This window comes from Leptosomus discolor, chromosome 18 (genome assembly GCF_034619465.1).
Source record: "Leptosomus discolor isolate bLepDis1 chromosome 18, bLepDis1.hap2, whole genome shotgun sequence".
Taxonomy (NCBI): domain Eukaryota; kingdom Metazoa; phylum Chordata; class Aves; order Leptosomiformes; family Leptosomidae; genus Leptosomus; species Leptosomus discolor.
Genome location: NC_141408.1, coordinates 8160233 through 8188021, shown reverse-complemented (window position 1 = coordinate 8188021; position 27789 = coordinate 8160233). Strand labels below are relative to the sequence as shown.

General features: G+C 37.7%; 1 protein-coding gene across 1 annotated transcript in view; it reads left to right on the top strand.

The window, feature by feature from the left end:
• BRIP1 (BRCA1 interacting DNA helicase 1) overlaps positions 1–26773 on the top strand; it is a 116762-nt gene extending 89989 nt beyond the window's left edge. The window contains exon 24 of the mRNA XM_086475255.1: positions 26681–26773. Within this exon, the coding sequence (XP_086331381.1) occupies positions 26681–26773 (93 nt within the window). The remainder of the gene's footprint in view (positions 1–26680) is intronic.
• The last annotated feature ends 1016 nt before the right edge of the window (positions 26774–27789 follow it).

The following is a 27789-nucleotide window of genomic DNA, read 5'->3' as shown; positions in this document are numbered from 1 at the left end:
CTTATAAGGGCTTTCAGAATTTGGCTACTTTCATGAGAAATTTCCATCCAGTTTCTAATTTCTCAAATCCAGCTTAGATGTAAAGGCTCTATGTAGAGGGAAGAAAATAAAACCCTCAGAGTGAGGCGATAAAGAAATAAATATACTATGGACTGTAAAATGCTCTTAGCATTCCAATGCAGTCTGTAATTTTTTTTTACTTTTACTCTACCAGATATTCAAATTAAATTAACTGCGTTTTATGTGTGGTAGTCAGCAGAGATTGGATGTTAATTTGTCTCTTGCGTTTGAGAAAAGAATGTCGTTAATATACTAACTTTATGGTAATGTGTCTCTATAAAATATTAATCTCTGGAATGAGTATTATTATTGTAGGAACACAGTGCTTGGATGTTCATTGAAATGTTACAAATATATATTCAGTAATGCTGCAGTTGATTGTTTAAATAAATAAAATCAATAGAAGTTTAATTGATAGGTATAAGGTATAAGCTTTTCTATACATTAAGTGACACAAAACTAAAACTGGCTTTATTATGGCAGTTACTTTTTTATATATTGCTTTTTTTTTTTTTGCTGTGTCCTGAATTCAGTGTAACTTTTATTATTCTGATCTTTTTGAAATTTCAGTCAAACATTAAATACATCTGACCTTTAAAGAGAGGGCATTTTCCCCAACTTTGATTTCAGTCATGCTGTGCATTATAAAACACCTCTGTTATTGAACCTGTGTTTTGCAACTGGGTGAATAAGTCACAATACTTTGGGATTGCTACCTTAGATTGATTCCTGTAAATTTTACTGCAAAATGCAGATAATAAAATTCATAGTTAACGATAAAATACATCTTAATTTTATATATTGATATATGCAGATCTTATTATAAAATGGACGCAACAGGAACAATCAGGAAAATTAGTATTTTTCAGGATTGGTCAGCTTTTTCTCTGCAGGCATGCGGTATTTAGTTATCTAGTGTCAGAGATAATTCTCATGCATATTTCTTCTCTTTTAGATATCTTTAAACACCTTCCTCTCAGATGCCACTCAGCCTTTGGGTGCAGCATTATTGAGTGCATTTACTAGGAAGAGTTTAGTGAAACCTCTTTTTAAAAAAATGGCATAATAGGTTGCAGTAATAATTCAGGGGACTTGCCACCTGCTGACACTTGAGGAACAAGTATAGGGTCTGTTTGCCAGGTGAAATCACACAGAATATACCAAGAGAAGATTTACTGGGTTATCAAAATGATACAGGAGAGAAGTGCCCCAGGGTTACTTTAGTATTAATGAAGCTACTTTCCTCCTTAACCCTGCAGGTATAACCATGAGGGGCAGGGGCTTTTCTTTTCCTTGATAGTTGCCATGTATTTGTTTAAGCGTGTAATGTTTGAAAAGGTGGGGTTCTCTCATATAGCTCACTTTAAACTCATAAATAACAGAAATAAAGCTGTTTTGGGCTAGTAGCAGGGGAATATGTCTTTTTTTAAGTGACCAAAATGCTCTAGAACCAGACCTTGCAAGGATGCAGGTACCTCAGATTTCTTAAGAGTCTTTCTGTACGAAGAGTCTGTCAGCATTCATGGTGTACCAACACAATGAAAATAACAACAGTGTGGTATGAGATTAAAGGGGAGGGGGACAACCTAGCCCTCATTTCCAGCCTCCCGTGTGTCTTCTGCACACATATTTCAATACAATCGTTAGACATATTTCATCATCTATGTTCCTTTATTGTACTTAACCTGGGGTCACGGTAATATTTCTTAGTTTTAATGCTTCCAGATTTATTAAAGGGTTGCTGATAAATTCTTTTAATCCAATGTGACTTATTGATTCATGTGTTTGAAAGATCTTTAATATCCTCTTTGTATGTTTGATTCCTTAAATGTTGTAAAAAGGCAGAAATTGGTAATTGTTGGTAACAAGATCTCTGGGCCTTAGAACTGTGTGTCATTCATTTAAAGAGGATTAGGAGAGGCCTGAGCTCACAGACCAGGAGACAGTACGGAACAAAACCACAAATATAATTACGGATAGTACGCACAATAGGTGGGTTCAGCATGTCTGTTGTAAAACAGGAGTTGGGTAATCACGTATACCTGAGAGAGGGCGGTTATCTTGTAGAAGAACCCCTTGGTGGAAATGCAGAGAGAAGGCAATGATCAAATGCCTTCTGAATTACAGATGTTTACTTTCATCAGTTTATTTGATTAGGGTCACAATGGAAGAGTGGCGTGCTAAAGTGCAAAAGCATTTTGTGCAGGAAGGAAAAACTTGCTGCTACCGTAGAGACAGTTAATTCTTACCCAAAGTAAGACTTTGCAACTCTCCTTCGTAAACCGAGTCACTGCTGAATTGCACTAAAGCCAGTAAAAGGATGAAGGAATTATATGTATTCAAAAGCAAAACTTGTCTAGGCACATAGCAATTAGACTTAAAAATGGTGAACCAGTTACTTCATTAAGTGACCATCCAGGAAATGCAAGTAGCTGATACAAGCAAGACAACATGGACTTCGCAGTTTAAGCAGAGAGAACTTGGGCTTTTCACTAGTTCTTTTTTAATCTTTCTTTTTTCTTTCTCCCCCCCCCCGTTTGGGGTTTTTTTTGATGTCTTTCAATCAAAAAAAGGTTCAGGTTGTTATGGTTCTGATGAATAACTCATTTGGTCATGTTTAGATATGTCCCTAGAGAGATACGGGAAATCTGACAGCTATCTATCCTCTAATGAATGGTCCAGGTAGTGCTACGTACTGTGTGGATGTACTTTACACTTTTCGGCTGTGACTGAATGTCACATACAGCTAATACTCAGCTTATCTGGAAAAACTGGCGTTAGCAGCTGTAGGTCACTCATGAGAAGAGATTCTGTGAAGAAACAGGAAGAAATTAACAAAAAATAGAATGAGTTGTACAGTCGTTCTCATTCTCCATGAGTTTTTTGTGTGTGTGTCAGAATATCAGTGTGAAAGGATGCTCAGATATGAGCTGTCAGCGTGTGGGCAGGATTAAGAACATGAAACTCGCTTATGGAGAGAAAAGCTTTATTGCTCTTGCAGTACACTTGGGTAAATTTGTGGCCGCCTCAGTCATGAATAAGAAGGGTCAAGGCACTTTTTATCACTCTTTGGGTGCGCAGAATTGCGTTACAGGATGGTATTATGCCCAACTATGATTATTGCCAGACGTGCATTTTTTTGCTATCAAGAATTTGCAATAAAACCAGCATGAGTTCATGTGAGTTTTTGGGGCATTCATCCAGAATGGTTTCCCAGTGAACACCATGCCAGATATTTGAAGTAGTAAGGATATCTGCCTGATAAGTTATTTTTCTCTCTGGGATCTAATGTTCGGATTCTTCTGTCAGCCTGAGCGTTCTCCAATTGCATTCCAAATTTGGCTAATGATCTTGCAATACTTCAGACAGAAAGTGGAAGTGAACACATGAAGTGCCAAGAGAAACTATGAAAGAAGTCTAGGTGTAGCTCAGTAATAATTCATGGTTGATGACATTACCAGAAGTGATGAGTTTCACACACATACACGTTTAGAGGAGATGTATTATTTCATAAAATGGAAAGCTGCAAAATCAATAGGAACAGCTATGGGACAGAGTGCCAGGAGCAGACATGACATCCTCATTGAATTTAATAAGCAAACGTTGCCTGATGGTTTTGTTGTTAGAGCATTGTGCTCTCAAACCCATCTCAGCCTTAATGTGCATTAACTCAGCTACTGAGAACTCTGTGTGAATCTATCGTAGTTCGCGTGTTTGGGAATATAGAACAGGGATCTCATTTCATTTCTGTCAAAGCTTTGCTAAGATACTGATATCAAATGACTTCTGATCATTGTAAACACGTGCCATATTGGTTCTTATTGATTGACCTGCAAATCTTTGACAGCAGAAATCCAGGCCATGTCAATCACTGGCTGTCACCATGCTAGTCACTCTTCTTTTTGCTATGATTAAATTATAATGCCATTAGGGGCTCACTGCATTTTATGATAGAAATGTTGACAAGAGAGCTAAGAAGCTGCAGTGGAGCTCATAGCTCTGATGCTGGCAGGAAAGGAGGCAGGCAGCAGAAGTGACTGGGAGAGTCACTGCTCGAGCCTGTCAGACGGGATACCCAGACTAGTAAATATTAAGCAGTCTCTGCTCATTTTCTGGGGCCTCCATGGGATGCTTATCTTTCATGCACTAATACCACCTGTCACATTGTTTGATGTCTGGGCACATTTTCTATGCTAATTTTCAAACACATGCTACTGTTAGAAAATATTTTTTCAAAAGAGTGTATGTTTTATTTCCAGTTTCTTATCTAATGCTCTGATTTCATACTGATACCTGTTTATTTTCTTTGACTTTTGTATCTTCCTGAAGCCATATGTGATAAATTATGCAAGATATGAGCTATTTAATTTTTTGGGTGTTCATACCTTGGGTTTGCATTGTTTTAGGGCATATTTTTATATCTTTTTAAATAGATGTGTGTATGTGTACACAAACACACACATACATGCATGTGTGTGTGTGTATATATATATGATCTGCATTATGGAAGAATTTAGGCCATTCAGAACTGACCATTCAAGGCTGTAGATCTGTTACAGAAAGTTTCTAGTTTAATCTGCAGTTTTCAGACCCTTTCTTGGCAATTGCTTTGTTTATTTTAAAGATTATAGATAAATTAGGAATGTTTTACACGATGCTGAGAGATGAGAGAGAGGTTGTTCATTTAATTTCTATGACTATGTGTCTTTAAGTCTTATATGTCATTTCAGACATACGGCTGACTTGATTTCTGGGTGTTAATAAATGTTTAGAAATAACATGCCCAGAGAAAACTACCAGGATGTGGTAGGAGGCTGCAACAGGTCTTTACGAGGACTGCTGCTACTGCCTCATTCCAGGAAGAATGACCTGTAATCTCTATTTATATAACTATTTATATTGATTATGGTGGCAAGGGAAGCATGACAAGTATATTTGTGATGGCTCTAGAAATATTTTTAGTGTTTTATTAATGAAAAGTGAAACAGATTAAAAGCTTGTAGGAATGTTAAGAGTAACAAGTAGCTAACATATTTCGTTTTGAACATTTACAGGTTTTAAACATAGCTTGTTTACTTGGGTTTTCTTTGTCATTTTTTTGTTAATAGCTTGCTCTGAAGAAACAACATTCTCCTTTTGCATTACCTTATAATCATTGCACATACAGAACAGCAATAAATTCTTACATTTTTCTTTACTCCCAGTTCCTGTTTGGGAAGACCAAAAGGAGGCATAGAATATTACAGCATCCTCTGTTAATGCCTCCCTTGCAAGCAGCTGAAGTCAGAGGTAGTGCTCAATGAGTTAATACAGCCAATACAGAAGTTTTATGCCTAGTGTTAATGCATTTTTGTAATATGGATTTTAACATGCATTTTAATTTTCTATTTTATGTTGATATGAATATTCACAACATTTTTTAAAATGGCAGGGTAGAATGAGATTAGCTGTTACAGCAGCCAGTGCCCGCTAGAGTCCTTCATGAAAACTTCCAGTGATACTCAGCAGTAATTGAGCTTTAGTACAGCCGAATGTGTATCAATAAAGCCCTTTTGCCTTTGGGATCTTGGAACACTGAAGTTTTGCAGCCTCTCTGAGACACGTAAGGCCCTCTATAAAGATAATAAATTGAGATTAATGATGGATGGATGCGAGTCTTCTCCTATTGGCACACAGCAGTCCAGCTGCAGAGACTAGCGTGTATCTCAGGTGCTTGGAGTTTTCTGTCTGTTCACCAGAACATGAATCCCTTTTGTTTGCCATAAAAATGAAAGGTTATTGATAGTGCACAGTTCCCTTAGCAAAGTGATAGTTAAGCTTCTGAATGAATCAAATTGCTCGTAACATATGTATGGATAAGGACACTGGAAGTTTTAAAATAGCCACAGTTAATACCGCTTTTAAAATATTAAATAAAGAACAGTTTGAAATATTCTTTCTGCAAGTACTGAACATTGCTTACTTAGTTGACTTGTATTTTGTATCCTTCAAAGCTTTCATACATTTATTCTCCTCCTAGTTTATTATGAAGTGCTCAAGTGGGTGGATCAGCTTTCGAATTTCTCACTAGTTTTCTCTTCAGCAATGCGAGACAATAAAACTCATACAGATTTGTGGATTATAGCCTGGAAGAGATAATTTTAACGGTTGAAAATATTGAGACACAAGCACTGGCCTTGGGTCGTTGCTGAACAAACAAGCACTCTTCGTTCAGCTGCAGGTGGCAGCAGAACACTAGTGTTTTTACCCGGCCTCCATTTCTAAATGGACTGCTATGAGGATACTAATATAAAAGTTGATAATGCTGTTGATTTTTTTTTTTATATATGCAGCTTGAATTATTTTTTGCAAATAGGTCTAACTTTTTCTTTTTAGTATTACACGGCATTTGGTCTGACAAAGTTCTATGATTTTTACCCTGGTGCCTGCAGATATACATTTTTATCTTAATTGTAAGTCAAACTGATATGCCATGTATAAAGCCAGAACAGGGAATATTAAGCATTAGCAAGATTAGCACTATAACTTTAAATATAAGCAGATAATTTACCAGATATATTTCTACAGAATCCTGTAAATTTTTATAAAATGGACAAAATATTTGTAAGTGGCATCACAATAAAAAATATAACCTGCTTGTAGGTGAATATTTTAAGTTATCCATTAGCTTTTGTGTTATGAAAGTGAAATAGGGGCAAACTGTTAAAAGATGTAGTTAGAAAGTATGGGGGAGTGCATGAATTTTCCTTTGGGAAATACAAATAGAGACTATTTGCAGAGCACATTGTCTAGTTAAATTGTTCACAAAACAATTTGTCCTAACAGAGAAGTGTTGCTACTGGTTTATTTTCCAGCCCTGTGTGCCTATTCCTCATAGCAAGAATAAGAATCAGGCACACTGGAATTCTTGCACTGTCTAGTGCTTTTTTACCTTTTATTCTCTGATGAATAGATTTGCATTTTAGTGTCTTAAAATCAACATTGTGTGACCCGGGCATGTGAATTGTTGTAAAGAAGGACAAAACCTCCCAGGTGTGGAGAACAGGCCACTCTTTGGGGACCAGGAACCAGGAGGACCCTAAAGTTACATTTCAGAAGGATTGAAGGTTATTTGATCTAGCAAGTCCTGAAAAGGCTAAAGGCTCGGACTAAAGCCTGCAACTCCTGCATAGATGAGGAAGCTGCCATGCTGTTGGACTGCTATTAGGCAGACATCTCTCTGTAGGCTTTCTGTGATAGGAGCTCTTCCCCTTTTTCATGCAGCCTTTTAATTTCAAAAAGCCCTGCAACTTCAGCTTTCATAAAGATAAGCTGTGGTTGGTGTGATGGGTGCTTCTGGGGCATGGTGAAGACAAACTGGTGCCCAGAGGATGTCCTTTGGTCTCAGTATGATTCCATCAAGCCCATCAAAACAGTAACTACTTCCTCCAGCGTAGTAAATACCTGTATCTGTCAGGTTTCTTTGTATATATTTGTGAGGCAAGTTATATCTGGAATGTGAAAATGTTTTGTGTTATAATTGTCTGTTACTGGTCTGGGGAAATATGAACGAATGGGTGACAAAACTAGGAATTTACCAGTAGAGGTACTCTTGGTCCATGTTTAATCCCCTTAGTAAGCAGGTGTGGAGCAGTAGACTGCTGTAACTTTTAGTTGCTGTGTGTTTAAACAGTGGTTTTCTCCAGAGCTGTCAGCCTGGCATATTTCCCTACAACTAAATTCCCTTTCTGAAGAATGTGTGAATAATTTATGTCATCAGAGCTAGGAGAGAAAAAATTAAGTCTCTGACAAACATGCAGGAATCTTCTGAAGAATGTTATTTGACAGTAGCTTTACGTTATTTTGCACTGGAGTCATTACTGAGAACAATAATTCTGTGTCTAGCTTTTGTCAGAGTACTTTTTTTCCTCTAGAGATCTGAAATACTATAGAAATATTTATTAAAAAAATACAAATTATTTGTGGATGTGTACTGTGGATAGATTGACAATGCTGTGATATGAATGTGACCATGAATCGAACCTTTTTGTGACTATCTGTAAAGGAACTTCTCCTTAATCTGTAGTTCTTCCTAACGCAAAGATGGGGAAAACAGTGCAATTGAGGACAATGGAGCTGTAAGTCAGAAAATGGATTATGTTTGCGCTCTCTCCACTTTTTCATATTCTTCACAGTCATGATTCACAGCAGAGGGAAGTTCAAAGCAAACTTTGGATATATTCTTTAGAACAAGCAAGCAATTCACAGCTTTCACGGACTGTTTCAGATGTTCATTTTCATCTGCCTTAGTCATACATCATATTGTTCTGTTATTGTCAACACTGCATTGAACAGAAATAATAACTCTGCTTTATAATACCTTTAGCACTGGAAGGGCTTTTTCATGTATGATAAAGGTTTCATACAGAACTTAGTTATATCAATGTGCTAATATTGAAGAGCTTCCAATTCTAGGTTACGCCCCGTGCACAGAAATTATTGTGTTTTTGAAGATGCTTTCATTTGATCGCTAGTTACACTAAACTTTTCACAGGTTTTATGAATAGCAAGTTGCTGATAACAAAGACTTTGGATAAGCACACCAGAACAACAGACAAAAGCACAGAACAGACCAACAGTCAAATGCAGATCATTGAAAAGGTACTGCTGAAATAACCTTTTCAAACTACGTTTTCAATGGTGTCATAGCAAGAAACTCCAAAACCCAAACTCTTATTCCGCAAGTAAACATTAACTGAAGAACAATGTTCCAGCAGGTGTGCTTATACTGCAATTCAAACTGAAAACCACTCAGTGCTGCACAATGCTTAGCCCTTTGAACTGGCCGTGAAAACAGTTTCTTTCCCAGATTTCTGTTGGAGTATGTTCTTGGGAGGAAGGTAAAATGGGCACGTTAACCCATGGTGCTAAACTTGTATGCTTTAATCTTTAATTTTCATTTAAATATGAAGGACTTGTGGCCATTCCAGATACTTTTACTGGTTTAACAAATAAACATATTGGATGTTCATTCACCTCTCTTCTAAAACATTTTAAAGTTTCCTTTCTGAGATCAGGCTTTTCTTTCTAGACATTTATTTTTTTCTTTACTTTTTTTTTGGGGGGTGGGGGGGGCAGCATGGGGAGCAGGAGTTTAACTTTTGCAGGGTGGTGTCAGCTATAGCAGACTTGCTTATATACCTAGGTGATTTTTGTCTGGCCGTCAACCTAGTAATAAAATGCCTGTTTAATGTATAAAACTTGATTTTTAAGACAGAAGAATATTTTTGCAAGGAAATAGCTCTCTTTGACTCTAATTAGGAGTGGTTCTTGGGATCAAAACCAAACTTACTTTCAGAGATGTAGTTTGCATATTCCCTAGGTTGTTTCACTTAAAAGCTTGTATCTAAAGCCTGGTTACAAGTGCAGAAGCACCTACATCCCTGTCTTTCTGCAGGCAGTGAGGCTGCACTTTAATAGGGACAAAAATCAACTGCGAGATCTTCTGAGATGGAGGAAGCCTGAGGCCCAAGAAAGGAGAGAATAAAAAACGTTTTCTTGTCTAGGAAGAACAGTGAATTCTTAAGGAATTAAGCATAGTAATAACAACTATCACAAATACTTAAAATCTGACAAGAAGGGATATTCTCCCTGGTTTGTAGGGCAGCACCAATAGCGAGGATCTCCAGTGAGGTTACTGCTGTGAGGTTGCTTCCTCTCATTTTTTCCAGACCTCTGTATGGGAAATCATGTGTTTTGCCCCTGCTGTCATTGGATCAGCAGGAGGTTCTGCCACCAGCAAAACTGAATTTATCTACATGAGCCTGTTACTTTCTTATTCCACTAGAACATCCTGTAACAACAAGGGCTTCTCTGTCTCCTGCTGTTTGTCCCAGCTTCCTTCTACTCTCTTCTCACAGTCCACCTCCAGTGCTTGCTTGAGCCTCACTCCCTCCGCTGTCCATGAAGTGGATTTTTGGTTTAGGGGACTTTGAGGACACACGACAAATGTATGCTTGCAGAGGCGAGTACGTGCTGTGATCGCAATGTTCCCAAAGGGCAAGAGGCAATCTGAAACCTACACACATTAGTGCTTCTTCTCGTACCAGTGAAGACTCAGGAAGGGAGCTTTGACACAGACGATTGAAATCCATTTCTTTAAATACATGTTTAGGTCAATATTGTCCTTAGTATCTCCTTCTTTTGTTTTCTTTTGGGGTTTTTGTGTTTTCTTTTTCACAGATAGTAACTTTCTGTTAAATTCAGCTTCTCAGTCCTGGTCATGACTTGTCATTTGAGTTGGCTGCAGGTTCAGTTTTGTCTTTTTTGTACTGCACCGGGTTTAATTATTAAATGAAAATTTCAGTTCACTTCAACAGAACAGCTTCCACTGGTTTATTGGAGACCTGAGTTTTATTAATACAGAGCAGCTGTTGGTGTTTTAACTGGGTAGCGCTGGGTGCAGAGCTGTATTGCCAGTTCCAGCCTATTCGTGAGTGCTGAGTAGGTACTCGTACGAATTAATAGGGGAATGGAGCATGGGTCTCGGCCAAGGCAAAAGGCAAGCATAAACCTTCAAAACTTGGTACAAACAAATTTATATTTTAATTTAATTATGTAGGTTCTGTTCCTCTTCTGACCTCCTGATTTGCTTGCTGTGAAACTATTAGTTGTTAAGTCTGTGGTTTAAGTTCTAAACAAAATGTAGGCTTGTCTTTATAAATGTTTTATGGTTTCTGTAGTGTCAGTACTATCCTCTTTTGTTCTTCAGACACTCTGGAGATCAAGTAATTCCAAAAGGATGGGTATTTAGCTTCACCATAACAGGAACCACCCCACTTTCTCTTTTAGTTTCTGTAAATATTTGTCTTAATGTATTGAGATTACTCTGATTTTTTTCTCACAACAATGACTTATATTTTATTTAGTTTTATAACACTTTTGGAAGAGGGACAGAAAAATGTTATTTTGGGTATCAAACACAGAAGCTATAAACTTAACCTTTCAGATCAGTGTTTTCAGTGAAAAATCTAACAATTTTTCCAAATAGAAGCTCAGACAAGTCTATAAACCGTTTATAACTTAATGAATATTTCACACCAGATGCTGATTCCCTAGGTAAGCCAATCTATAGTTAGTGAGACGCAATCTTTTCTCATGATTTAAGTTTGCTGAAATCAGATTGAGACTTTCCAGACTTGATCGTGGTCACATTTTTCGTAGCTTAACTGTAAATCATCTTTCACTTAGAAGATTTAGAGACAGACTGAGGAGCTAAATCTTTTAGTTTGCCTTCCTAACTAGTAGAAGCCATTAGATGAGCCTCATTATGGTGTTTCCTAAAGGATTAGATAAAACAGTTTGGTAATGTTCAAAGTAGGACAAATACCATTACAAGTATAACAACTTTATCCTTCTAATGATTTAGATGTAGAATTAGGTGTGATTACAAGACACTTGGAAATTGCTTGAATTGATAGAGTTGATAATCAAAACTTTTCAGCTGTGAAATTAATAGTAATAAATGATACTGACAATAATCAGTTGTAAAATTTTGAAATTGTGAACAGAAGTACTTTTATTCTGGTACTAGTAAACAGCCAAAAAGTGCAGTTCTTAGTGTCAACGCTGGACCTTGCAAGACTGCACTCATGTGAATAGTCCTGTAGATGTCAATGAGCCTGCTCACGTACCCTGGGTTTGGAGAAAATGGCCTTTACTTTAGAATTTGGTTTATGAATTGGCTGCCTAAATATTAGCTGTATGTGATATACAAGTGAAGACTGGGACCTTTCAATATGAAATAGGAATTAAATTGCTGTTAAATTCTGAGGTTAATGAGAATAAGAAGTTATTGTCAGTTCTGAATGGGTAATTTGGTTTTGGGGTTGTTTTTTTTTCTGGATTGAATGCATTTCAGTTGAGATTTTGACTCCTTTCATTCTTTTTGAAATATTAATATTAAAGTGATGTTACTTAGGCATCTTGATTGCTTCTTCAGATTTGGGTTTTTTGTTTTATTTGGCATTTAAATGGTGGAGTACTCCCCACTGAAAATGCTGTTTATTTGTATGTATTTTGATTGTCTGCTTTTAATAGTCCATTTGTGTTTATGGTATTATTAAACCAATTTAATGCAAACTCTTGCTTAAAGAAGCACGAAGTGAATGTCACAGATTTTATACAAAATAGGAAGAAGTTTGTAACACAGCCGTAGATGTTATATAAACCCTAAAGCAGAACAGAGAGTAAACCTTCTTCTTTTTTCCCGTTCTCGGATTTTCTTTTCCGAAAGGAAGGAGAAGTTAATGAAAAATAATTGTTCTTTTCTTTGTCATATAAAACAAAGCTGAAAGTAATGTGTAATGGGACACTGCTCACTGACCTTCTTTAGACATAATGCTTTGTAAATTAAATCCATAAGTGAGAAATATACCACTGTCATAGTACCTTAGAATTGCTTTATGCTTTTTTTTTTTTTTTTGGTACAGACACAAAGTTAAAGCAGTGACCCCGTACCGCTGGTGTTATCCCTGCAGAAAAGGGGAATTTGTGAGTTAGCCTAGTCAGTCTGGTATCTTCCTTGAAGTAACATTATATTTCTATTTCTTTTAGATGACAATTTAAACTAAAGGGACAGGTCTTGTTATCTAGTGACTTTGTGCCTGGATGCATTGTTTAAAACAAGAATGCTGCTTGATGTGTGCAGTATAGTGAGATCTGGCTGCAATAAACTCCAAACTCTACAGTCTAAGGAAAAGACTGAGAATATCATTTAGTGTTCCAGTTATAAGTTCTTTTGCTGGAAAATAGCAACTAAAAGATAATTCTCCAATGCATGCTTATGGATTTCCCCCTCTGTAAAATGGTAGTGTAATTTATTTGAAAGCTGCTTTTGTTTTATTTTTGATAGTATAGAGAAGCTCTTAGTATTATGAGCTTTGTCTGATTAAGTGCGCAAAATGACAAACAAGGTTGTCCTGTGCTCATCTTCTTCCTTCTTTAGGCAGATAATCACCTTTAGAAGCCTGGATCCTATTCAGCTACTCTGTCAGTCAGCAATACCAAGACCCTAGTAAGCCGCATTTATCAAACTAAACACTTGATCTGTATCGGCACATCAGCTGGTGGCAAGGCCTAAGACACAAGATGAAAGTTGCAATTAGGATTTAGGAGGACATTTTATTATCTGAGATTTGAAATAGGTTTTCTTAGTTAATCCAAACATCTTTCCACTCAGATATGTTGACAGAGCCCTTCTGTACATGTACTTACTTCAGCTTAAGTGGGAACTGCAATGGATGTTGCCAAGATTTAATACCTCTAAAAGGAGAATACTTGTCAAGGGCAGGACACCGAGGGTGGAGTTAGAACACTGACTGCACTCTGTTTGTGCAGTCTTTCTTTAAGTGCTATTCGAAAGCCAAATAGCAAGTTCTGGGGCAAAATTTTGCTGTCCAATTTTTCCTGAAAAATAAAAACTATTTCTTAATAAAGCCCAATTAGTAGCTTAAACAAGATTAGATATACCCCAGCAGCTTTTGTAGGTATGTAGCACATGCAAATCTGTAGATCGTGTGTGAACTCTGTGTGCACAGCGCTTGGATCCGACAGAGAGGGTGGTTTTCCCAAAGCCTAAAGGGCAGAATAAAATGCTTACCTTTCTCACGCTCCCTGAAAGTGCCTCCTTACTTTAATAACAAGACATTCTTTTTCTTGCTGGCATTTGTAGCCCTAACTTAGCTATTTCTCCTTTGTACGTAAGAGGGACCAGTGTTTGTAGCCAGTGACATTGTCAGTAGTGGATCGATCTGGCTGGTTAGCAGGTAACTTTCTTGTGCTGTTGGAGTTGCCCTGCCGTGTCGGAGGCAGCTTCGCTGGGCTGTTGCCATTGTCTGCAGCTTTTGAGTGTTACGGGCTTTGATTTGCCGTTGTCCTAGAAGATGGAGACTATTCCTATACAGAAGGAACTCTGAAGATTTTATCTTCAGTTTGATTTATTAGTGTACAGCTCACCAGGCTGTATTGGCCATATCTTTGGTGCTTTGGTGCTTTTTTTTTTTTCCTTTTTACTCTTCAGAGTGGAGTTTCTTTTTACTCCACTCTGAAATGGTGAAAGAAAACTGTACGCAAATCTCCAAGTTTCATCATCAGTGCACAAATTTAAGCAGGTGAATTGAAATACTGGCTATTTAAATTTTCCCAGCAGTCTCTAGCTTTTTAAATGATAGATGGCTAAAAGATACTGTCTTACAAAGTACTGGGTTTACTATATTAAATGAAATAATTTTTCAAATGTCAGTGTGATTGTGCAGCCAGAGTGATTTCTAAAGATAAGGCAAAATTGTTCACCTTTGCGGTTGAACAGAGATAATATCCCGAACGTGCGGCTGTACAGTGCACTGCCTGAACAGCAGAGGTCCTCAAGACCTAGCTGTTCGTGCTCAGGAGGAAATTTTGCAGCAATTACATTCCATTAGTCATTTTGTAAAACAATTTTGCGCAAGAATTTTGTCATGCAGTTAAACAAAATGGTCATCTTGTTTTCCTTAAATATTTTTTCGAATTATTGTGAAATATGATCTGTTACTAGTTCTTTTGTAGTGTTGCAGTAATATTTTAGAAAAACACTTACAGAGTTTAAATACTCCTCCATCAAGCCTTTTGAAGAAACATACAGCAATATTTTAGCAAAATAGTTCCTGTGCCTCATTTGTTATTAAATGGCAGTGCTGCTGTCTAGAAGCATAACTTTTTAATTATTATTAGGAAACATAAAAGCATCTGAAATGTCATGGTAAAATGTAAGTCTGCTATCCAGAAATCATCAGTTCATGTTCAGTTAAGGCTGTAACTAATTTTTACCTCACTGTAGAGATACTAATTCAAATTATTTGAATGTGTACAGCAAGTGAAGAGTTGATGTGGTCTATTGAACTGGGCAAAAGTTAAATACTTATGCACTTATACAGATAACTTTATTACCAGCCTCTTGTTCATGGATTTATAGAAGTATCTTACCAAAGATAATGGTATGAACATGAAAGAGTAAATATTGAGAATATTTTTGTTTCTACGTAGTCTACTGGCTGAGCACCTTAACAAGTCTGTCTGGCCTGAAAACTCTTCCCACTTTGTTGCTGGTAACTTCCCTATAACCTGGACAACTAAGCTTTGAATAGAAAGCAAGAATATAAGTAAAAATAGCTGTGGTTTATTTTAAAATATTTTCCATGATTAACACATTTTTAATGGCAGGAAACGCTCAGATTTTGGCTTCATCATTAAATATGCTGGAGAAAGGGTTTTGTGCTAGAGTAGCTGCTAGCTTTGTGTCTCTGCTGACAATTATTTCCGAATTGTCGCACTGCTTACCCATGCTGATAGTATTAACTTGGTTGGTGATTCACAGGTTTTCAGAAGGCCAAAAACCCCAACATTTTACTTCAAGTTAGTTCACTACTGTCTTTAACCTGTCATGTTTTCTGGACAATCTCATGATAGTACCTTTTTGTAAAAGCTCTGTGAATGATGGATTAAGATCTGTCTTGGATTTTACATGGATTAAGTTTTAAATTAACATAAAAGAATAACAATGTGAATCAATTTGATCAAAGAAAAAGTGTCACTAATTATTTAAACAGGACACTTACTACAGAGGTTTAAAGGCAAAGAAGCGGATTTCCCTTGCATGTGGATCAAATCAGAAGTATCCCATAATTGACTCTTTACAAGACCTTGCTGCAGCGTAATGGACTAGATATTAAAGCCTTAAGTATTTAAAGCTAGTTTCCGTCTTTCTCTAAATGGAGGTCTACCACTAAGAGCTATTTTACAAGTCTGACACATTAGCTACATCACTGTGAAATACACTGGTCTCTGGCTTCTCTGGTCCGGAATTTCAAGAGCTTTCAATAGTTAAATGGTGTGAAATGGGTAGCATTGAACCTGTGAGAAGGAATGAGCATCCTAAAAATAAATTCCATATGGGGATGTCTGTTGGAAAGGAATAGAGATAGTGGATGTTCCTTTTTTTATAAGCATTTAATTAATTTTATCTTTGCCACCTCTTTTTAATTTTGTTGGTACCTCTTGGGGAAACTCATTCTCCGGTAACAATAGCTCCCAAGGCACGAGAACCTTTTTTCTTTCTAGGTTCTGAAGATGTTGTCTTTTGCATTTATTTCTGTTTAAAAACTGGATCAGGTGAATGCTATTACAAATAAAATACTGGTTTGTACATGAAGGAATATTGTATTTTCTCATCTAAGGAGCACATACCAGTGTTCTTTTAGAGGAGGTGTCGTAAAGTCATTCCAAAAAAAGAGACTGCTGTCGTCTTGTTCAATCGTCCTTGTCTGCACAAGGAGTATTGCATGACTTACACTGTCAAAATACTGGAGATGTTATTCCTGAGGCAACTAAAGGTAATACAGTTTATCCAATCTTATAAAAACGATCACAAATAAGACATGAAAACATGAAAATATTGTAGGTACTCCCATCAAAGAATTTACAGGGTTGACCCATTCCTTTTTTCTTTTTCAGTTTTTTTTTTTAAATTTTATTATTGCTATGTAGAAAATGGTATGTGTTATATTAGGTAAGAGTTCTGTCAACATAAACTTTTATTTGTATTGATCTGTGTTTAAATTGCTGCTGTGCTTTGCGCTAGAGTCAGTGAACATCCTCCATGCTCTTCGTTTTCCATTAATCTACGCTCCAAGCAGTCTCTCCCACTGTGTATCCCAGGCTTCACCTTTCAGACAGCACAATATATGTGATACAGTAGTGTTACACTGATATAAGAAGGTTATGTGCTGTATTTCTTAATCAGTTTCTTTTTGTATGGAAATAATTCATATATAAATATTCCTTTACTATAGCGGTTTATACTGTATAGACTTAGAGGATAATATTACTTGGCAAGCAAAATAATCCTTAATATGATCCAGAATTTACTTTTGGCCAATTTCTGTTCTCTAATGTCAGGTAGAAATCAAATCATCCTGAAATCAACTGGACATCGGTCAGGAAAAGAGCCTTGTGAAGGAAGAAATTTTGTCCCATAGGCACAATTTAAAATTCCAGAAGATGTGGAAAATTTGAATATCTTTACTTCAATTTGTAACGTCTGTGACTTCAAACCAGACATAAACAATACTGAATGAATTATATTTTTTGTGTTTCCTCAAAATAACATTGTAAATATTAAAGCCACAAATTATACTTGGAGACTGGACATGGACTATGATTATTCTGAAAGATGAAGTATTTCATACACAAAGATCAAAGTATGCTGCTTAACTGTTTCAAAGGAGAAATACTTTGTAAAAGTTAGTCAGAAACTTTGGCTTATGGATTTAACTGTTCCTTTTTGTGTAGGTGAAGAGAGAGCGCCAAGTTTTCCAGTATTTATTTTAACAATTATTCCTAGGCTTGTCGTCTTCTGTGAGGAAAGGACCTCCCGTATTTTGGTTAAGCCATGTGTTCGTCGTGGGAATGTTGGGGTTTCTTCATTCAGCTGCAGTCAAGGTTTGAGCAGCTAATAACAAGTAGCTTAACAAAACCTCATTTTTTATATTTGGCAGGTTGACATTGTCTGCCCAGCAAGGCTACTGCTAGGGTTAGCGTAATATTTTCAGCGAACACTGATTCTGCACAGCGATTTCAGTTTCATGCAGTCCGACCAACATGATCGAATGTTACCCAGCTGACCACATCTTCTCCAGCCGTGGCAGTGAGGGGCAGAACCCATCTTTTCATAGCCTAGACAGGGCCTAAGAAACAGATTTATCTTTGTCTGAGTGATTTTATGATTTCTTCTGCTCCATCCAGGCTGGCTATATACGACACATTCACAGACACTGGATCAGTTCTTTGCCTCTGTGCAATGCCCAGGTAAATGGGTTTTGCCCGGTGGTGTAGGGCGACCATTTCGGGGAACACCGACAAAGTGAATCTCCAAAATTCCCACTGCGGACCCGGAGCTGCAGCAGCTCTGTAACAGTTGCACTCCCTCTGCTTGGGGTTGCGTTTGTGCTCATGGCTTGCATCCCTCAATTTTCCCCTGATGGTTTTAAAATGGAACAAAATGGAGTCTCTATGGCACATATTTTTTCCAATGACCTTCCAACTTTCCACGTCCTGCTCCCATGCCATAGCGGAAATATTCTAGTTCTTCTGCTGCCTGGACTGTAGAGGTCTGAGTTGTTAAACCTTTTACATCTCTATGGTGAAAGTTGTATAATCTTTCTTTAAATCTAATACTTTAATAGTTACTACTATTTAAGAAAAATCTCTTGATTTAAATCATGTTAGAAGAAGATACTTAGTCCCTGAAGGATCCTGAGCATCTTTGTACCAGAAAAGCATTTGTTAGTTTCTGTTGCTCCCAAAGAAATTAAAACCAAGAAAAGCCTTAACTCTTAACTTGGTTTTAAAATCTTACCAGTCTAATTTTTCAGTCATTAGATTTCTGCCTGAAGTATTTTTCTTGGGCTATCTTTTTTTTTATACCAAAATAAATATTTTTAAAGTCCATTTTCCATTGATTTTTTTTTACCCAGAAAAGCAGCTAGGAGCTAATAAAAGGAGGAAGCTGGTCCAAAGAAAGCACTGTGGCTGTTGCAGATTTTTCAGAGCTGGTCTGGGCAGCAACAAGAGCTGCTGTCAAACTCCTTCCTTTTCCTCATTTGCAAGGCACAGCTGGAGAAGACCTGGGCATGTACCCACACTGGGGCTCCATTCCAATAGCATCCAAACAGAGAGATTAAACTAACATAGACGTTAATTTGTATTTAAAAATTAACATAAATAACCAACACGGAACACATGAGACTAATCATAAAGAAAAGCCTGATCTCAAAAAGAAAAATAAACCCTCTTGCTGAAGACTTTTCCCCTAGACACATTGATACTTTCCTTCAGCTCACCGGGTTGCATCAGAACTGATTTTATATTTTAAAAATTAATGTTAATTTCTAGCTACGTATGTGTGTATGTGCTTGGAGCACCCAAAAAAGCTTATTGAAGTAAATAGCACAAAGTGTAATAGCTGCCACTTGTTCAGAAAAGATACGGAATGAAGGCAAGAAGCAGGATCCTCTATTTCTGTTGATGACAGAAGTTTGCCTGAACATAACCTGCATTGCCAGAATATTAAAAATACCCTCATCTGTCTTTTATCTATATACAAACATGAAAAAAGCCACTAAAATAATTAATTTAAAGGTATGTACTTTAGATAGGTAGATACACAGACTTTACAGATATGTTGACTAAGTAGAGCAGCAGCATGCTCTGTACCACATTTAAAACAGTATCAGCCGTAACCGATAAAAGAGAGGGTGTGTATTACCTTAAAATGATCTCCTAATCCAAGCTGAAGCCAGGGCATTTAAGTCTCGCATGCCAGTTGTATTTCCAAAGAAAAACGCTAGAGCACGTAACCACCAAGGTGTTTCCCGTCGGTCAGGCAGACTGTGGGCGGTTTAGATAACTCTACTAATATGTCCAGCACAGAGAGCACAAGCTTGTGTAAGCATTGACTTTCTTCTGAATTCACAGCCCTTTGAAAACTTCTAGTTATTGTTGTATCTAGGTGTATCTTTGTTAAGATTCGTGCTTCCATCGGCTTCCATCAGATTCTTGCCCTGTGTTCAACTTTTTGTTTTGGTCAATAGTGTTTCAGTCCTGACTTAAACCATTGTGGCAGCATTGTGTTTTTACAGGAAGTTCTGTGGAGAACCACAGAGGTTTTCAAATCTAAGACAAGCAGCCTGCTGTGATTTGAAACAAAACAATGCCCTTTTTTAGCTTTGATTTAATTTCTAGGAATTCTATAAATGCCCTTAAAATCTACCAAACTAAGCTAATGTAAATTTATTAATAATATCCTCAAGATGCAAGTAAAATTTGCTTGTGTCTTTAAGCTGTTAGACTCTCTTAAAGACTGCAGCCAGTTAGTATGCCCCAAGCCCTGCTTCCCTTGATCCAGCATACCTTTTAGAACATTAATTGTGTTAAATTTCCTAGGGGTGTTAGTTGAAGATGTTGGAAGTAAAGGTATGAATCCTGGTTCAGAGTCACAAATGTTTTATTTCATCTCCAGATAGATTATTTTTAAGTAATGTATAATTTGGTTTTCATTTCCTCTCCATTTTATTTAAAAGAAAAAGCTTTCTGCGTTGTTACTTGCTGTTGCAGTTAATCTGTGTGTTAAGAGTGGCAAAAGTTAGTTTTATAGTATGGAAGGCTTGCATGCTACTTGGAAAATTTAATCCATCATCCTGTGTTTATTTGTCAGCTGTTTAGTTTTCATTCACTTTGAATCATAATCTCTTCTCTCCAACTTGTGTGGAAGTATGAAATAAGTTCAAGATGTGTATATAAGTGTGTATGGGCAACTTCTATTCTGACAATCAAAGACTGACTCATTTCTTAGTTTTCCTGAAGAATATGACTGCAAATCAAGATGCTTGGGATGGGAAAAATATCCATAATCCCTGTAACTGTATTTGGAAATCTCAGGTTTAATACAAGCCGTGCAGACAGATCCGATACAGAGCCAGTGCATACCATTGTTTTGAACATTGTCACCTTGAATATTTCTGAGGGAAAATGGCTCTGCCTTTTCACATTTCTCCCCCTACTTTCCCTTGAGATAAATATACACACACACATATACATGTTGTAAATCATATGTTGATGGAAGGCTACTAATGTATATGACCAGTTAGAGCATTCATGTGTGAATGAAACTGTCCCTTGTCTTTTTTCATATTAGAGTTATAACATATTGTTAGGTATAGTATTTATTTGTATGGCATTTCAGCCTTATGAAACTCTTTTTAGTCCTTTATTATTGGCAATATTTTCTTGTCGCATTCACAGCATGCTAATAATCTTTATACTCATGTAAACTGATGAGTATCCTGAATATTACTCAAGGTTGTTCCTTTCTCCAGTCATGCGTGGGCTGATCCTTAGCTCTGATATCAACAAGTTTCCAAGGATACTTTTTGATTGAGTTTCAAATGGAAAGCAAGGCCCATATGCTCAGTCCCACAGTTCTTCCTGACCACAATACCTTGTCACCCGGTGGGAAGTGCCACTCAAAAGGAACAGCATCAATGGAAAACTCTCATCTTTCAACTGATGAAAGCTGCTCTCAGCCTGGAGCCAAGTCAGCGCAATAAGCTTCAGAACACTGCAAGCTTCAGTACTCTGTGAATCCCAGTTGATGCTTTTCCCTGTAATCAGTGAGAAAAGGGTTTTGAGAGGCTCCAGAATGAATTGCAGAATATGGCTGGACCCATCTACCCCAAAACCGTGTGGCTGAAACAGGATGAGATAAAAGAGGAATCCTACCATCAAAATGGACTTGTTTAGGCAATACAGCTGACAGGTGAGTACCACAGCTGTCAAATACTTACTTGCCACAACCAGTATATTTCTGCCCTTATTATTAAAAGTGTGTCAGAATTTCCATTATAAACCACTTATTTTGTGGGTTTATAGCTTTGCTGTAAAAATGCACCTTGAGTTGAGTCTTGGCATACAGCCATTTGGCTGCTTCTAACACAATATTAATTCAGAACATCCAGACAGTGTTTTTAAGCACCAGTATCTGAAAAGCTGTTGCTTCTTTTTTTCTTTTTTTTTCTCAAGTACCTTGTTTTCTGCAGGACTTGCAGAAATCAAAGATGGCCAGATGTAATTTCAACAAGAATCTGCAATGTCTGGAAGTCCTTTTCGGAAGGACTGAGACCTGTGGAAAGAAGGAAAGAGAGAAAGAGAGATCTGGGAACATCTACAAAATTCTCAGGCCAAAGGGGAAGGCTGGATACAAACTTTCAAGACTGAATTGACAAGATCACTGTCTCATCCAGCAATCTGATTGGCATGGCCCAGAAATCTTACCAGAAGATAGCGGAAAGCAGGAAAGTTTTGGCCAGCCTGGAACTTGCTAGCACAGGTGAAGACATAAACTAAAATTTTGAATGAAATCGAAGAATCTTAGGCCACTTTTGAAGTCCATAGTGTAAGAAAATGATTGTCAATCAGTGATCTCTGCGAGATGAGAAATTAAGAGAAAAAATATTTGTGATTTGAAAATTACAGATACTCAGTTGGGATATTTCAGATCAACTCAAAAAATATCAAACCCTCTACTTCTGAGCTATGGGCTTCAGGAGGAGCACATATGGTCTGTTCAAATCACATCCCTGGTGAATGACTGGAAAGATGGACAGAAACTGGAGGTCCTAGCAGCCAAATCCTGTAACTCAAGTACTGTTTTTAAAATGAATGATGAAAAGAGGCGATCCTACGCTGATCCCTGGCCTTACTGTACAATTAGGAAAAGTGATAATCTTGGTTTGTAAAACAAGGAAAATTGGCAGCTGTGGAAAAATTAAAGGAAGTAGTTCAGTTAAATGTTAGACTTATGAAAAAATTGGCCATAAAAGCTGTTCTGAAGCTGGCCAGGACAGAGCTTCAGAAACGTCTAGGGAAAGTTCTTCAATCAGTTCAGGAAATGTGAAGACATGAAGCTGAAAGTGCTGAGCTCCAAAGGAATGAGGATAAAGCTTCTAGCTTTTCTCTAGATTTGGTCAGTTTACTTTATGAATGTATATTAGGATCTGTGAAATGAATGGAGTAAAGTACCCTTTCTCAAACTGAATTTATTGGATTAGGTGGACTGAAAAAGAATAAATTGGTCTCGGGCAGGGAGAGTGACTGCTGGCAAACATGAAGCATCCAAAAGGTGGGAAAACTGATTTTGAAAATTCGTCCTCTGCTGAGCAAGAAATGTAACTAAAATGATGGATAAGCTATGGAAGGATTTGGATTTCATTATGGCTAGTAAGAGAGTAATACATGCTGGAAGTTTGTCTTACAAATTAATTCTCTGGAAATCTTCTTCAATTATGTGGCCCAGGTGAAGCATAGTATTTGTAGATAACTGATTTGCAGTGAGCAGATTTTCCTAGTACAGCAGTGAACTAGTACTGCAGCTACTTGTTGCAGTATCTTTTTACCCAAGAAAAGGTAGAGTGATGGAAGTTATATTTTAAGGGCCAAGCCCTTGCAGAAACCTTAGCTGCTTAGCTGCTAGATATGAAGGAGAGGTTATTTTCCTCTTGCACTAGGAAATTTAAAATCTAAACTCTTTTAAATGTGGAGCTGCAGCATCTCGAGTGATTTCCTCGCAGTATATGATGCTGCAGGTAGGTATGCTTGCTCTAGCTTTAACCCAGCTAGCACAGCTAACTGTAACTTTGAAAATACAGCAGCTCAGAGATCAATACAAGTCACAGGTCCGCTAAGTACCTCCAGGCTACACTGAGCTTGTGAGCCTCTGCTGAAGGTAGATTCACCATTGCTGTTGGTACTTGTGTGAGCAGGGATAAAGACACCACGGCTGTGCCACAATCCCAATTTCGGTGTACTCTTTAGATTCCCTAAAAGTTTTTTCCTGTTAAAAATCAGTTCTCTGGATCCAATAAATATACAGCCTGCACACAGTGGTCTACCACAGATTGATTCTGAGGGAAACCAACCCATTAGACTGCACCTCGCTATTTAGCAGAAGCAAAACGGTAAGAAGTGCTACCAGGCATCAAGGAAATTAACTGGGATGGGATAAGTGAGCTTTCAACAATTTTTGGACCTCACTCACCATTCTGATTAAAGTCAAATGGTGGCCTGAGCAGATTCTGCAGAGCCAAGAAACAGGAAAAGGGGGAGGGAACAGCTTTCAGAGCAGGACAATACCTACCACAATTTAAAAAGATGTCTTTTGGCTCAGCACCTGCTGTGTTTTAGAGGATGGGGAGAAGGTATGGTACAGCAAGCCTGTTTCAGATTATCTCTAGATGGTATCTTGGTATGAAGTAAAATGTTTGAACAGGAACCAATGTATTTACAAAGGGTCTGTAATATGTTGAAAGTCATCAACCTGAAATCAAATCCAAAGGCAAGTGAATCATTGCAAGCAGAAGTAATTAATTATGAGTACACAGCCAGCCAGGGAATGGTTTTCACTGACAAAAAGAAAGTGGAGGGAGGACAATCCTGACCAGCTCTCCAGAGAATGGCAGTCAGGTAAAGGTTTCTGGATTTTTTAAGCATTACTGCTACTACTATTTCAGGCTGTTTATTTGTGGCTTTGTTAATATTGTAAAACCACTGCATGGGTTTGGTGAGAAGGAAACCATTTCAGTGGCTAGCAGAGTGTGATGTAATATTTTCAGTTTTTAAAAAAAAGCTCTTATAACTGCTCCCATTTTAGCCTCCCCATGTTTCAAACACCTTTCAGGCTGGACACAGATGCTAGTGCTTATGGTCCGAGGGCAGTATTGACAGAGGAAATCAAAGGACTTGAGAGGATGGTGGCTTATTACAACAAAAAGTTTGTGTTCTCTGGAGAGAAATTAATATTCTGCTCAAAGCACATCTGACAGTGGTTAAATCTATACAACATTTGCACTGCTGTTTCTTTGGAAAAGGATATATGGTTTGGACAAATCCTCAGCAGGCTGCAGGGACTCTGAAGGGCGCATTGCCTCCTGATCACAGAAGGGAGGAATGTTGTTCATCCGTGGTGTGAAACAGGCTTGAGCACAGGTTTATCTAGGGACCACCGTTGGAGGTTCGTTAGCACTGCCCTATCCCAGATCATGAGGAACAGGTTGCCTGGGGAAACCCTGGTAGTAGCCCAATGGCCAGTTGTCAAAATGGCTCTCCTGAAAGTCTGCGTTTCTTTATGACAAGGAGTTGGAGCAGTGGTCGAAGATATCATCTCTTGTTACAGGATTCCTGCTGTGCACGGAATTATGGACTTCTTTTTTTCTAAACAGGCATAATTGTATTGAAGAAACACATGGCTTTATCATCCATTAGTTTATCCTGACATAAGCATGCTGCAATAAACTGATTTTTATTAATTTGTTAGTGTTCAAGGAGGGACGTTGCTATTAAATTCTACATCTCTACTGTTAGATGAAGCAAAGAAAATCTGTACCTTAGCGAAAGACTGATACAATACCACGTGGCTGAAACATATGTGGTTTTGTACCTATGTATATCTAAAATATCATGATAATTTCTGGGGTCTATGCATGTGAACTAAGTAATAGACTGATAATTTTCTTGCTACATTCAACCAAGTGCTATGAAATTTTAAGGGGTTTTTTCTGTAGCAAACAGATTCAGCTTTAAAGTTTTTGTATCAAAAGCCATGGTTTCCTAAATGTCTTATTTTTCTATATCTAAACCATCATGGAGCTGTCATGTTATATTTCTATTATAAAAAAAAATGTGCAGCAACAGACCACAATACCAGAGTAACAGAAGCAAAGGGAAGTAAGTGCATGGGTTTAGACACATTTATGTTAAACACAGATCTCTCAACTTCTGGACATCATAGGCAGCTGAAAACTGAAAAGACAAAAGCTAGGAAAGTGAGTACTTATGAACAGTCTGATTTTAACACATTTGTTTCTTTTTAAAGCTATTTGAAGCTTTCTTCAAGCAGTAGGAGGGATCAAACAGTGGAAAATCAGTTGTGTAAAGATTTTCATCACTTTGTAAAACCTCTGTTGAATGAGCTCACATGTAAATCAGTGGTACTGCTGGGTTACTGTGGGTTACCCCAAAATACTGACCTACATCAGCAGAGGTAGATTGCACAAAACAGGAAGCAGGGATGTTTTCTCCATGTGTAAGGTGTTGATGTGGGTTTCATACAGCGTAAGTGCCAGGTACATTTTTAAAGACAGGAGTGGAAAGGAGAGCATCAGAAAACTGGTTCTGAATGTGGGAGGCCCTCCTGCAGAAACAAGCACATTACCGTTAGATAGCAGACTTGGTTAGCTGTTGTTTGTGCCTGATATTGGAGCCTCTGAATCAATGACCCCAGATACGTACGTGCTCGGGAGGTGCTTGGATTCTGGAGTAACGTGAGATCCGAGCACCTAGGCAGAATTCAAAGTAATTTGTGCTTTAGAATTTGGCCTTTTGGGGGCTCTAAGAAAGAAGGTTTGAGGTTACTTCATGTTTCTGATTTGTGTGACTTGGTCTCCGTTCTCACTCCACTTTTGCTGTGCCTGCTTAGCTACTCAGCATAACAGCTGCTCCTTGGAGTGCTCTGTCCTCCAGCGGGATCCTCAGGGTGAGGTTGTTAGGACCTGTGTAAGCCCATGGAGCTCACTCAGGTGTGTGCTTCATGGGCTTGGTGCAAGACACTCTGATGTGTGCCATGCTGAATGTCAGATTTAGGTGATTTCTTCTGGATCCCTTTAAAGTCCATTAATCTTTACAGACCTGGGACTTTAATGGCTAATGGTCCATTCCAGCAAAGAGCTGAGCTCCCTCAATTCAAAACATCTTGCAGAATGAGGCCAAAGACTATGAGTTAGGAAGAGGTGTGAGGAGAGCTTTATTAGTATGGCACATATTTAACCCATAGGAAAACCCACAAATTTTGCTCATTTTAAGTGTATTTCACACTTTTTGACTATTCGAAATAACCACATTTGTAAAAACTTCTTTTAGTGAATAGAGCTCTTTATGTACAAAGGCAAACCTTTTCACCCCTAAGTACAGTACTTTTAAAATACTATTTCTTTTGTAGGTCTGGCTGCTTCCATCATCTGTTCATTATTGCCTACTGCTGCAGAACCCTGAAGAACTGAAAACAGGCAATTTAGATTATACTTTATCTTAAAAGATTTTTACTGATCCATACCACATACTCATCAGGACTAAGACAGATAAGTAAAGGACTGTTATTTTATGCCAACTCTGATAAAGCTGTTCTTCAGTGCAAGTGGAGAGGCAGCACAATCTTATGTATGAGTGATGGGAAAGAGCTACCTGCTTCCAAAGTCTGGCCCCGTTGAATTCAGCGGGGGTTCTGCCATTTGACTTCAACAAAGCAAGGGCTTCACCGTAGGTTTAAAAGAAATATTTCACTGGGGCTGTTGTCAGAATGGTGGTAAACGTATAATTTTTAAATCTACCTTCCTTTTCACATTTGAAGGTTTGTTTACCTAGCATGCACTTCGAAGTAATTTGATGTAAAAGCTTCTCATCAATTTAATTTTATTTCAAGTTCTTTTTTTTAATTGGTTCATTTTTTTTATTTCTTGTGCATTTAGAGACCCCACATGGCAAAGTCTGTGCTAAAAGCACAGGTAGGGGAGTGTTCTCATATTTTGTATTGGTGGGATTTAAACTGAATTAAAGAAAGACAGAAATGAAAACATTTGCATTTTTTTTTGTAATTAAAAAAAGTCATATGAAGCTGGACCCAAGCTAGCGAGCATATCCCTTTAATGAACACAAACCTTCACCTTTTTTGCAAGCACACCGTAAATGGGGAGGCATACATGTCATATCTACCGTATCAATGTCATTTTAGAGTATGTAAAAAGCCACTCTATTTGTCTTAGGAAATATCGAAAACTTTTATAGGGAATTTGGAAAATATTTTTTGGCTAGCATGAAAGGTAAAATCCTGCAGCACAAAGTACAGACATGGGCACAGAGACTGAACAGACGGGCTGCTGTAAAACAACCATTTAATAAGGCATTAAAATGCCATCGACTTGGACACATAAAAAAAAAAGCTATGAAAACAAATGCCTTTCAAATAATTAGGATCTTATGCTTGAGACCAGTGTTGATCTCTATGCAGAGATTTTCCTGCTGAAATCAGACCAGTCTAAGTCTGATCGTCTA